The sequence below is a fragment of the Ylistrum balloti genome, unplaced genomic scaffold (assembly GCF_031769215.1).
Source record: "Ylistrum balloti isolate Yb309-2 unplaced genomic scaffold, AGI_CSIRO_Ybal_v1 Utg370058, whole genome shotgun sequence".
NCBI lineage: Eukaryota > Metazoa > Mollusca > Bivalvia > Pectinida > Pectinidae > Ylistrum > Ylistrum balloti.
In genome coordinates, this window is record NW_026782107.1 from 904044 (window position 1) to 916907 (window position 12864).

Here is a 12864-nt window from a genome sequence, read left to right on the forward strand (position 1 = left end):
GACCAATAAAACTGAAAAAAGACTCATGAAAATAAATTGAAAGATTGATTACATATTACTCAGTGTGGCTACAAAGCCTGACCTCAGAAAGCCTGACCTCAGATAGCCTGACCTCAGATAGCCTGACCTCAGAAAGCCTGACCTCAGAAAGCCTGACCTCAGAAAGCCTGACCTCAGATAGCCTTCTGGAGAATGACCAATGTCAAATTATACTGATGAGATTGTCTAACAGAACTGACCAATCCACACTTCACATATCAATACTTAATGACTTTAAGAACAAGTCTAATCTTGGTAGTCACTGACAGTAACTTGTAAGCTAAAAGTTAGCCAAACAGAAAAATTTCTTACCACAACTAGACTATTGAAACATCAGAAAAGTCCCTGCTTTGTGTCTGACTCTAGCCCTGAGCTTAATAACAATGTTACACTGATAAAGAATTACCGCTGACATCTAGGTAGTAATTGTGTGTTGTGTGATGGGCATCTACCTTGTGTATATCCTCCTGATGTATAGAGGTTCTTTATACAATTCAAATCTGATTAGAAAAAGTTATTTATCAGTAAACAAGAGGCATATAAGGCCCTAATGGTCGTCTGACTATGAACACCTATGTGCAACATAAAAGCAACAAATAGGAAGTTATTAAATGACAAAAAGAAGTTAGAATACTTAAGCAGTAAGCAAAAAACACCCATTTCAGTTTCTCCTCATTCTGAAAAAAATTTAGCTCAATTCCACCTTTTGAAACATGAGGAGTTTAAAAGAGTTTTTTTCAAGATGGTGGCTATTTCATATTTCTGGTCTCATCCCCAAAAATGAGTATCAGTAAAACTGAAGAATGCTCCTTGCCTTACTGGACACTAAATTGTAACAAAGAGCAATAACTCTGTAGTTAAGAGGTAGTCGGCCTTGAATTTGTTTCAATGCACATTCTCTTAGTATAACCAATATATACACCAAGGTTCATAATTATAGTTTTAGTGCAAACAAAGTTATGCTTATGACACAAAAAATCATCAAAGGGCAATAACTCTGTAACTGAGGGGTCATTGGCCTTGACATTGCTTCACTACATCTTGCTTTGCATGACTAATGTATACATTTCATTTGATTATCTTACTTCAAATGCAAGTGAAGTGTTTGCTCTTGACAAAAATTTAACAAAAACCAATAGCTCTGTAATAAAAGGGTTGTTGGCCTGCATTTAGTACACAACACAACATTTTTGTATGATCAATATATACACCAAGTTTCATTTTACTAGTTTTAATGAAAGAAAAGGTATGCTATGAACAAAAAAATTTTAACAAAGGGAAATAACTCTAATTAAGGAGTTAAGGGTCCTGAATTTGCTACACTGCATGTTGTCTTAGTATGATCGATGTGTACACCTAATTTCAAGCAATTTTATGTTGTACTGTGGCCAAAAATTTAAGAAAGGGCTATAACTTGGTAAATACAATGTTGTAAGCCCTGAAATCAGTATAAGGACCATCGACTTATTAATATCAATGTATACACCAGGTTTAATTAGCCCTATTTAAATACCAGCAAAGTAATGGTCTGGACATGAAACTTTAGCAAAGGGCAGTAATTGTAATTGAGGAGCCAATGGCACTGAATTTGGTACAATGAAAAATAACATTAGTATTAGAATGACAGCAGGGCAGACTGACATAGCGGTAACTATATGCTCCCCTTTAATATTATAGGTGAGCATCATAATATCAGAACCCATTTCTGACCTTAACCCAAAATCTAAGATTTAGACAGAACCTATTTCTTCCCTTAACAAAAATATTAAATTTGGACAGGACCTATTTCTTACCTTAATAACTGAAAATAAGGACAATCTGAGGATCATTTCAAGGAAGTCTGAGCTGAATCCGGAGAAGATTAAAATTGATATTCATCAGGAACTATAACTGAAATCATTTTAGAAAATGGCAGCAGTTTGCCAAGTTGCAGTCTTAAGGAAGCCAAAAAATAACACTTTGCCAGCTTCCTAAATTCCTTAAATTTTCCACCAACTATCATGGCATGGCACCATTGCAACCTCAGATGATTTTTCTAACGGTTAAAATTTGTTTTTCATGATAGCGGCCATAATATATTGTGGAGGAGACTGAAATAAAGATCACTTGGTCAGGATATATCAGGATAATTTCAGACAAGCTTTATCCCATGAGTGGAACTGAGAAGAAGTTTGAAATGTTTATGGTTTATAAATGGTACACAACACACAATAATAGACAAATCAGGATGACAAGACAATCTGAAATATTCTTCAACTTCAAAAATTATCTAAATAAAAGAGGACATTGTCAACAATATCTTTGGCTCAATCGTGATAAAATATAGCACTTTGTAGAATAACCCTGACAACTACAACTATGGAAAACAGTGCTAGTTTCATCAATCATACAAATTTATTGTTTGCAGCATAATATCAATGTATATACTTTACAAATCTCCATTCCGGTTAAGAAATTTGAAATGAAGTCATGAATGCATGAATTGTAAATGAAATTGTAACAAATACTGTTATCTGCACCATGAAGCTGTAACAAATAATGTTGTTACCTGTCACATCTTGACAAGTGTCAAATCATTTACTTGTACACCTGTAAAATCCATGGCCAACAGAAATGTACTATTTGCAACCCTTGCTCTATCCCACTAAACTCCCTATGTTCTGTCACACATAATCTCATTAATCTAAAATATTTTGGTTTATAACAAGAGAAGGATCTCGGGGTCCACTAATGTTAGATCACCATTTGTTATTTAATCGCTGAAAGTTGGATTTTTTCCCTTTTTTCACTCTTATTTGCATGAAATTTGAAATTTCCTTGAGGAAATGTTAATAGCAAGAGCTGTTTGAGACAGCAACACTGGTCTATTGATGTCAATACAAATTAGCCCTTTCTGACCCAACAATTATGATATGTTCTAAATTTTGCTAATGATTAACATTAATGCTTGACCTATGTAATGATCAACTGCCAGTTGATATTTGTGAACCAAAACTGCTTGAAAAAACTTGCTTAAAACTTTTTCATATGGACTTGAATAGCTGATTCTTCAAGAAGGCAAGTTAAAAATCTTCACCTTTTATATCCAAGATGGTTGCATGTCGGCCATTTTGTTTTTCTGATCAGTCAAATGGGCACAAGGTACCAAAGGGAACTTACATATGAAATTTGAAAAAGATCCATTCAATGCTTGCCCAACAGCTACCACCTTCATTTGATCTTTATTTATCCATTAAAAGTTTTATCTTTCCCTTCTTTCCTCCGTCTCAAACCTTTCACTACCAAAATCCCAGAATGGTGCATGTCAGCCATTTTGTTTATCTGGTCAGTCCTATCATGGACCATGCAAAACATGGGGACTAAGGCAAACTTACTGTATATCAAATTGAAAAATGACCCATCCAGTACTTCTCCAGAAAAGCCTGTTCAAGCTTGTTTCCCACTACCCTCCTTTCAATCTGTATCCTGCCCCTGCAAACTTGCTTAACCTCTCACAAAACCCTTTACTGACCACCTGCCTTATGACTTGTTTCTCCACTGACTTGCTTACCCTTCCCCCACAAACTCCCCCTGTATCTGTCCCTGCTGGCTTGCTTCCCCCTCCCCCACAACTCCACCTGTACATTGTCCCTGCTGGCTTGCTTACCCCTCCCCCACAACTCCACCTGTACATTGTCCCTGCTGGCTTGCTTACCCCTCCCTCACAACTGCACCTGTACATTGTCCCTGCTGAATTGCTTACCCCTCCCCCACAATTCCACCTGTACATTGTCCCTGCTGGCTTGCTTACCCCTCCCCCACAACTCCACCTGTACCTGTCCCTGCTGACTTGCTTACCCCTCCCCCACAACTCCACCTGTACCTGTCCCTGCTGAATTAATTACCCCTCCCCCACAACTCCATCTGTACCTGTCCCTACTGACTTGCTTACCCCTCCCCCACAAATCCACCTGTACCTGTCCCTGCTGACTTGCTTACCCCTCCCCCACAACTCCACCTGTACCTGTTTCTGCTGACTTGCTTACCCCTCCCCCACAATTCCACCTGTACCTGTCCCTGCTGAATTACTTACCCCTCCCCCACAACTCAATCTGTACCTGTCCCTGCTGACTTGCTTACCCTTCCCCACAACTCCATCTGTACCTGTCCCTGCTGACTTGCTTACCCCTTCCCCCACAACTCCACCTGTGCATTGTCCCTGCAGGCTTGCTTACCCCTCCCCCACAACTCCACCTGTACATTGTCCCTGCTGGCTTGCTTACCCCTCCCCAACAACTCCACCTGTACCTGTTCCTGCTGACTTGCTTACCCCTCCCCCACAATTCCACCTGTACATTGTCCCTGCTGGCTTGCTTATCCCTCCCCCACAACTCCATTTGTACCTGTCCCTGCTGACTTGCTTACCCCTCCCCCACAACTCCACCTGTACCTGTCCATGCTGACTTGCTTACCCCTCCCCCACAACTCCACCTGTACCTGTCCCTGCTGACTTGCTTACCCCTCCCCCACAATTCCACCTGTATCTGTCCCTGCTGGCTTGCTTACCCCTCCCCCACAACTCCATTTGTACCTGTCCCTGCTGACTTGCTTACCCCTCCCCCACAACTCCACCTGTACCTGTCCATGCTGAATTGCTTACCCATCCCCCACATCTCCACCTGTACCTGTTCCTGCTGACTTGCTTACCCCTCCCAAACAATTCCATCTGTACCTGTCCCTGCTGACTTGCTTACCCCTCCCCCACAAATCCACTTGTCCCTGTCCATGCTGAATTGCTTACCCCTCCCCCACAACTCCACCTGTACCTGTCCATGCTGACTTGCTTATCCCTCCCCCACAACTCCACCTGTATTCTACCCCTTCTGACTTGCTTACCCCTCCCCCACAACTCCACCTGTACCTGTTCCTGCTGAATTGCTTACCCCTCCCCCACAACTCCACCTGTACATTGTCCCTGCTGACTTGCTTGCCCCTCCCCCACAACTCCATCTGTACATTGTCCCTGCTGGCTTGCTTACCTCTCCCCCACAACTCCACCTGTATCTTGTCCCTGCTGACTTGCTTACCCCTCCCCCACAACTCCACCTGTACATTGTCCCTGCTGACTTGCTTACCCCTCCCCCACAACTCCATCTGTACATTGTCCCTGCTGGCTTGCTTACGCCTCTCCCACAACTGCACCTGTACCTGTCCCTGCTGACTTGCTTACCCCTCCCCCACAACTCCACCTGTACATTGTCCCTGCTGGCTTGCTTACCCCTCCCCCACAACTCCACCTGTACATTGTCCCTGCTGGCTTGCTTACCCCTCCCCCACAACTCCACCTGTACATTGTCCCTGCTGGCTTGCTTACCCCTCCCCCACAACTCCACCTGTACATTGTCCCTGCTGGCTTGCTTACCCCTCCCCCACAACTCCACCTGTACATTGTGCCTGCTGGCTTGCTTACCCCTCCCCCACAACTCCACCTGTACATTGTCCCTGCTGGCTTGCTTATCCCTCCCCCACAACTCCACCTGTACATTGTCCCTGCTGGCTTGCTTACCCCTCCCTGGCTTGCTTACCCCTCCCCCACAACTCCACCTGTACATTGTCCCTGCTGGCTTGCTTACCCCTCCCCCACAACTCCACCTGTACTTGTCCCTGCTGGCTTGCTTACCCCTCCCCCACAACTCCACCTGTACATTGTCCCTGCTGGCTTGCTTACCCCTCCCCCACAACTCCACCTGTATCTTGTCCCTGCTGGCTTGCTTATCCCTCCCCCACAACTCCACCTGTATATTGTCCCTGCTGGCTTGCTTACCCCTCTCCCACAACTCCACCTGTACCTGTTCCTGCTGACTTGCTTACCCCTCTCCCACAACTCCACCTGTACCTGTTCCTGCTGACTTGCTTACCCCTCTCCCACAACTCCACCTGTACCTGTCCCTGCTGACTTGCTTACCCCTTCCTCATCTGTATCCTACCCCTGCGATCTTGTCTACTCCCTCCCAACAAAAACACTCTCCACCTGTTTATCCTGCCCTTGCTGGCTTGCTTACCACTGGTACTGCTGCACACGTGCACACACAGCGGCATGTTGCTGGGGTCCCTGGCCAGACAATGTATAGCCATCATCCTTAACCCCAGTCAATGGCTGACCAACAATGCATCTTGTCCATAGTGTCACACCCAAAAGTCCTCTAGGTACAAAAGTGTGGGTTTGCAGGGTGGTAACAGTGATTCCTTTAGGTTTAGTTGTAAACACCAGTCCTAGGAGTTTTGTATTGTGTTCTGTAGCAACAGCAAATGCTAGAGATTAGAACACCTGTCTTCCCCTTAGGCAGGGTTCCTTGGGGTAATAGCACCTCGATTTCCCCTTGGTGGGGTTCCTTGGGGTAACAGCACCTGTCTTTCCCCTGATGGGGTTCCTTGGGGTAACAGCACCTGTCTTTCCCCTAGGTGTTGGTCAACAGTTTCTGAGGTAAGGGTGGACTTGAAAATTCACAATTAACTCTTACAATGTTATCAATTTTCTATAACAGTCCAAGTAATGTGTTCATATGATATATATATATATATCCCTTGCTGTTGTAAAGTAGAGAATTGAGTTAAGTTTATGTCAGTAAACATTGATGTCAAACTGATTTCTGTAGTAGTTCAGTATATGCTGTTGTCAAACTGATTTCTGTAGTAGTTCAGTATATGCTGCTGTCAAACTGATTTTTGTAGTAGTTCAGTATATGCTGCTGTCAAACTGATTTCTGTAGTAGTTCAGTATATGCTGTTGTCAAACTGATTTCTTTAGTGGTTCAGTATATGCTGCTGTCAAAATGACATCAGAAGTGACAACATCTGTTTTGAATAAGTATACACATTGGTAATGTTATAGCAGTACTTCAGAACTCCTGCAGTCCACATTAAATCAGTACAGTTTCAGTATAGACTGCTGGCAAATCCTCACTGTTCATCAGTACTGTTTCAGTATATGCTGTAGTCAGTATAAGTATTGATGAGTTATATGTTGATATCAATGTCAGTAACGTTTCAGTATATACTGCTCTCTAATTCAATACAGTTGTAATATATGCTACAGTAATGCTGCAATCCACAATTGATCAGTATGGTTTAAGTATATGCTGTTGTCCATGTCAGTACTGTTTACCTAATATAGCAGTATATCTGTAGTGTAAGAGTACAGGTAGATTCCTGATGACAGGTGTCTGTAGCAACCCTATCTCCCAGATAACACACACAGGGGCCAAACACTGGAAACAGGGCCCACCTGTCCGTAGGAGGGGGGATCTCCGTGGGGGGGTGCTACAGCGTGACTATCAACAATCCACGGTCAACTTGACATGTATACAACACACATGGATCCTCTGTCTACACACAGCCTCAGCATAACAACACAAAAATCTATATTCCATCTCCAGCCACACACGTACACACGACCCAGACACACACAGTCAGGCAATATACCTATTGCAGTAGTCTACATCAGCTTTCATACACTCAAATCAATCCCAACCAAAAAATATATAACAAAAAAAAGACAAAAAATATTTTCAGTATCTTTTATCTGTGTGTACCAATTCTATCCAATAATATTTATTTCTTATTTTCAGTTATCAAAGAAAAATATAAAATGTTAAAAAGAAACAGCTATCATAAATTTTCAGTAAAGCTAGCTAGGCTAGGCTTGAGTGTGTTGTATATACAGTGTGTACTGAGGAGTCTGGTGTGTACAGCAGCTCTGGGCCAATATGTCTACCTTCATTCTCTATTCCCAGAAAAAAATCTATATTTCTCTATGTAACTGCTAAGCCTGTTATGTCACCACTTCATACCCACTGATTTCTCTGTCAGTGACCCTGTTTCATTAATATTCATAGAACCACATTAATATTCACATCAGGCACATAATGATGATTATTCACAACTTTTATCAAATTCACATAAATCACCTGAATATTCATAAGCAATGTACATACAGTTTGCAATTTACTCTCGAAGATGAATTTGTTTTGCCCAGAAGTGCAATTCAACAAGGGTGATGCCTCATAATTATATACCATTTACATAGAAAAATATGATGAAAGAAATATCTTATCTAAATGTAAATCTTACAATATTGTACTCATGATAGCTCAAGCATATAAGCACCTTATAGTTCAACCTACCTGGAAGACACCTCCCCATCCCCTCAATCCCAAACTCTTAATACTATGCTTCCCACGTACCCTTATCCCCTGTATCCTCTAAACCCGATCCCCTGTATTACTCACCCACTATCCTCTGTATTCCCCAACCGTTTTCCAAGTATCACTCATCCCCAATTCCTCCATCCCCATTCCCTGTATCCCTTTATCCCCACCCCTATCACTGTATTCCGTATCCCCACCCCCTTTCCTTGTATCCCCTATTCCTTGTATCCCCTATTCCTTTATTCTCTATCCCTTTATTCGGTATCCCCACCCCCTATCCTTGTATCCCCTATCCCTTTATCCCCTATCCCCACCCCTATCCCTTTATTCGGTATCCCCACCCCCTATTCTTGTATCCCCAACCCCATCCATTTATCCCCTATCCCCATCCCTATCCTTTACTCCCCAATCCCCGCTCCTATCCCTTTATTCTGTATCCCTACCCCTATTCCTTTAACCCTTATCCCCAACCCATCCCTTTATCCCCTTTCCCTACCCCTTTTTCCTTTAACCCTTATCCCCAACCCATCCCTTTATCCCCTTTCCCTACCCCTATTCCTTTAACCCTTATCCCCATCCCATCCCTTTATCCACTTTCCCTATCCCTTTATCCCTTATCCCCAACCCATCCCTTTATCCCCTTTCCCTACCCCTATTCCTTTATCCCTTATCCCCATCCCATCCCTTTATCCCCTTTCCCTGCCCCTATTCCTTTATCCCTTATCCCCAACCCATCCCTTTGTCCCCTTTCCCTACCCCTATTCCTTTAACCCTTATCCCCAACCCATCCCTTTATCCCCTTTCCCTACCCCTATTCTTTTATCCCTTATCCCCATCCCATCCCTTTATCCCCTTTCCCTACACCTATTCCTTTAATCCAAACCCTACAACAAATCTTACCAAACTATGAAATAAGAATGTTTACCCCATTGATGACTTCAATCATAACAAGTGATTGACAGGTGAAGCCATTTGAGAATTTTAACAATCTTAAAACTGATGACCTTGCATACAGGTCAATGTCATTACCTTTACAAACTTTTGCAGAACCTTAAAGTTGAAAATCATGATTCTAGGCCTTCTGGTTAAACTGAAAATTTTGTATCAGTGCTTTAACAAATTTGACCACTGTGACCTTAACTCTGGGTCAAAGTCATTTTTTGTATGTTTTGTGAGGCATCATCCAAAGTAAATCATGATCCTAGGTTTCCTGTTTGATCAAAACTAGTGTTTATCAAACAACTTTGAAGAATGTGATTTTGAATATAGGTCAAGGCCATTTTGTTTCCCTCAATTGTTTGAGGGAGATAACTACCATCCATGATGATCTTTTAATTTTGTAAATTGAATAATTTGTGAAGTGGCACCGCCAAAAAAATGGAGATAATTACCTGGGATATTGAACATTTCATTGCTGCCCGTCGGGAAATCTGTGTTGCCGGGCACTGTCATGGCATCATAGTCTTCTAACTGTGGCAGTTTGTCTGGAACCTCAGTGTGACGAGGCACCAACACAGGGGGCAGCACTGGCAACAAAAGGAGACAATTATAGTTCAAAGATGTCAGGTACATCACAGAATTTATAATGAACAGACTAAATAACAACAGAGTTTACCGACAGCAGCAACATTAGCATTACAGATGTGACATTAAATATCAGATGACCATTCCTCATGTTACATAAATACCTATTATCTGGTAAATACCTGCAATATACTGTCCTCTTTAGTTTATCAGACAAATGGGCTGAATGCCCCAGCTTTGATCCTAGTGAGCACTGAAATATCTTGTTACATACTTAACACTTGATTTATCCTTCAACCTATAACTCACCTTTAAACCTTCACATACTGCTGAGGATTGTTAATCATAATTAACACTGACCTTGAACTGTGTGATATCATCTGGGGCCTCCATCCTCACATATTACTAAGGACTGACAAATCAAAAGTAACAATGACCTTAAAGTTTGACAAATTATGACAAATTATGACCTTGAACTTTTGATATTACCTTCATAACTAAGACAAATGATATTAACTGTGTGACTGGGGCTTCCACTCTCACACAAGTAACAATGGTTATATATTCACAAATCAAAATAACATTGACCTTGAACTTTGTAATTTTACCTGGGACCTCCTCCCTGGCATAATGGGGAAAATTGACAAATCATAACTAACAATGACCTTGAACTGTGTGATATTACCTGGGGCTTCCACCCTCACATATTACTAAGGACTGACAAATCAAAAGTAACAATGACCTTGAACTTTGTGATATTACCTGGGGCTTCCACCCTCACATATTACTAAGGACTGACAAATCAAAAGTAACAATGACCTTGAACTTTGTGATATTACCTGGGGCTTCCACCCTCACATAGTGGTAAGGATTGACACACACTTCATCCCTCTTGAGGTAAAAGGCGTACTCGCACTGTTCAATAGCTTTAAGTTCTTGATGATTCTGGAGGTCGGGCCATCGCCATAGGCGACAGTATATAACATGAGGAAGCCCCTTCCGATGTGAAACCTGCAGTCGACCATCCAGGGACCTAAAGACAAAAGAAACTGAATGTTAAACTGTGAAAATATCAAAAACATCTATCAGAGTCATTATCATTGGAACTAAGTTACAGTTAATAATTGTCATCAATATCACTCATAGGCCCATTCAAACGCAAAAGTCTAAAGGATTTTAAATTGTTTTCCTGTAAAATGAGGAGAAACCTTAGAAACCAGAAAATATCTTTTAAGACATCAATGACGCCCATGCAAAACAGAATCCAATCAGGTGTAGGACATGATGTTATGATACTATATGATATATGGACCAAATTCGCCTTGAGAGTGTTAAACAAACAGAAAAGGAATATATTTTAGGACCCCAGCACCACATAAAATAGAGGGGCCATAAAACGGTGTGTTTTTGGTAGAGACACAATAGAGACATTGAAATCATTGACACAAAGCAACTGAAAAACATAACAATTAGTCACCATTATAACATATAAATCTGATGGTATTATATTTTCCTGTTATCATAGATACATTCATCACATTTTCAAATATTTTAAATATAAGATATTTTCATATATCAAATCACATGTAAAAGAAAAATTTAATATTAAAGCTGTTCAGGAGAAAAAGACGTCCAGCTCAAATTTAATATTCATACTTTGTAGTGTTTCTTAAGCCAATTGTTGAACAAGTAAAAATTTTGTGGTATAAAAAATGGATTAGATATTGGTCTAGGTGGTGCTTCGCCTTGCCTGGTATACACCATTGATTGAGACATTACATAAGCCCTATCTTAACACCATAGGATGGACAATCGATATTCAGCAACCCAGACTTATTACTCTCTGCAGGGAACACCTGTTAACAGGCATCTGACCATTATATTTCAGTACAAGTTTCTCAGCACCAAACACAAGTCTGACCATTATATTTCAGTACAAGTTTCTCAGCACCAAACACAAGTCTGACCTTTATATTTCAGTACAAGGTTCTCAGTGCTAAACACGAGTCTGACCATTATATTTCAGTACAAGATTCTCAGCACCAAACACAAGTCTGACCTTTATATTTCAGTACAAGATTCTCAGCACCAAACACAAGTCTGACCATTATATTTCAGTACAAGATTCTCAGCACCAAACACAAGTCTGACCATTATATTTCAGTACAAGATTCTCAGCACCAAACACAAGTCTGACCATTATATTTCAGTACAAGATTCTCAGCACCAAACACAAGTCTGACCATTATATTTCAGTACAAGATTCTCAGCACCAAACACAAGTCTGACCTTTATATTTCAGTACAAGGTTCTCACTAAACACGAGTCTGACCATTATATTTCAGTACAAGATTCTCAGCACCAAACACAAGTCTGACCATTATATTACAGTACAAGATTCTCAGCACCAAACACAAGTCTGACCTTTATATTTCAGTACAAGATTCTCAGCACCAAACACAAGTCTGACCATTATATTTCAGTACAAGATTCTCAGTACCAAACACAAGTCTGACCATTATATTTCAGAACAAGATTCTCAGCACCAAACACAAGTCTGACCATTATATTTCAGTACAAGATTCTCAGTACCAAACACAAGTCTGACCATTATATTTCAGTACAAGATTCTCAGATTCTCAGCACCAAACACAAGTCTGACCTTTATATTTCAGTACAAGATTCTCAGCACCAAACACAAGTCTGACCTTTATATTTCAGTACAAGATTCTCAGCACCAAACACAAGTCTGACCTTTATATTTCAGTACAAGACTCTCAGCACCAAACACAAGTCTGACCATTATATTTCAGTACAAGGTTCTCAGTGCTAAACACAAGTCTGACCATTATATTTCAGTACAAGGTTCTCAGCACCAAACACAAGTCTGACCATTATATTTCAGTACAAGGTTCTCAGTGCTAAACACAAGTCTGACCTTTATATTTCAGTACAAGATTCTCAGCACCAAACACAAGTCTGACCATTATATTTCAGTACAAGATTCTCAGCACCAAACACAAGTCTGACCATTATATTTCAGTACAAGATTCTCAGCACCAAACACAAGTCTGACCATTATATTTCAGTACAAGGTTCTCAGTGCTAAACACAA

At 41.0% G+C, this 12864-nt stretch overlaps 1 protein-coding gene across 2 annotated transcripts in view; it reads right to left on the reverse strand.

Moving 5' to 3' along the window:
• LOC132549480 (mothers against decapentaplegic homolog 3-like) overlaps window positions 1-12864 on the reverse strand; it is a 50101-nt gene that overhangs the window by 11453 nt on the left and 25784 nt on the right. For both annotated transcript variants that reach the window (XM_060213419.1, XM_060213418.1), the window contains 2 exons: window positions 10589-10782; window positions 9617-9751 (listed from right to left, as the gene is read on the reverse strand). In XM_060213419.1, coding sequence (XP_060069402.1) covers window positions 9617-9751; window positions 10589-10782 — 329 coding nt within the window. The remainder of the gene's footprint in view (window positions 1-9616; window positions 9752-10588; window positions 10783-12864) is intronic.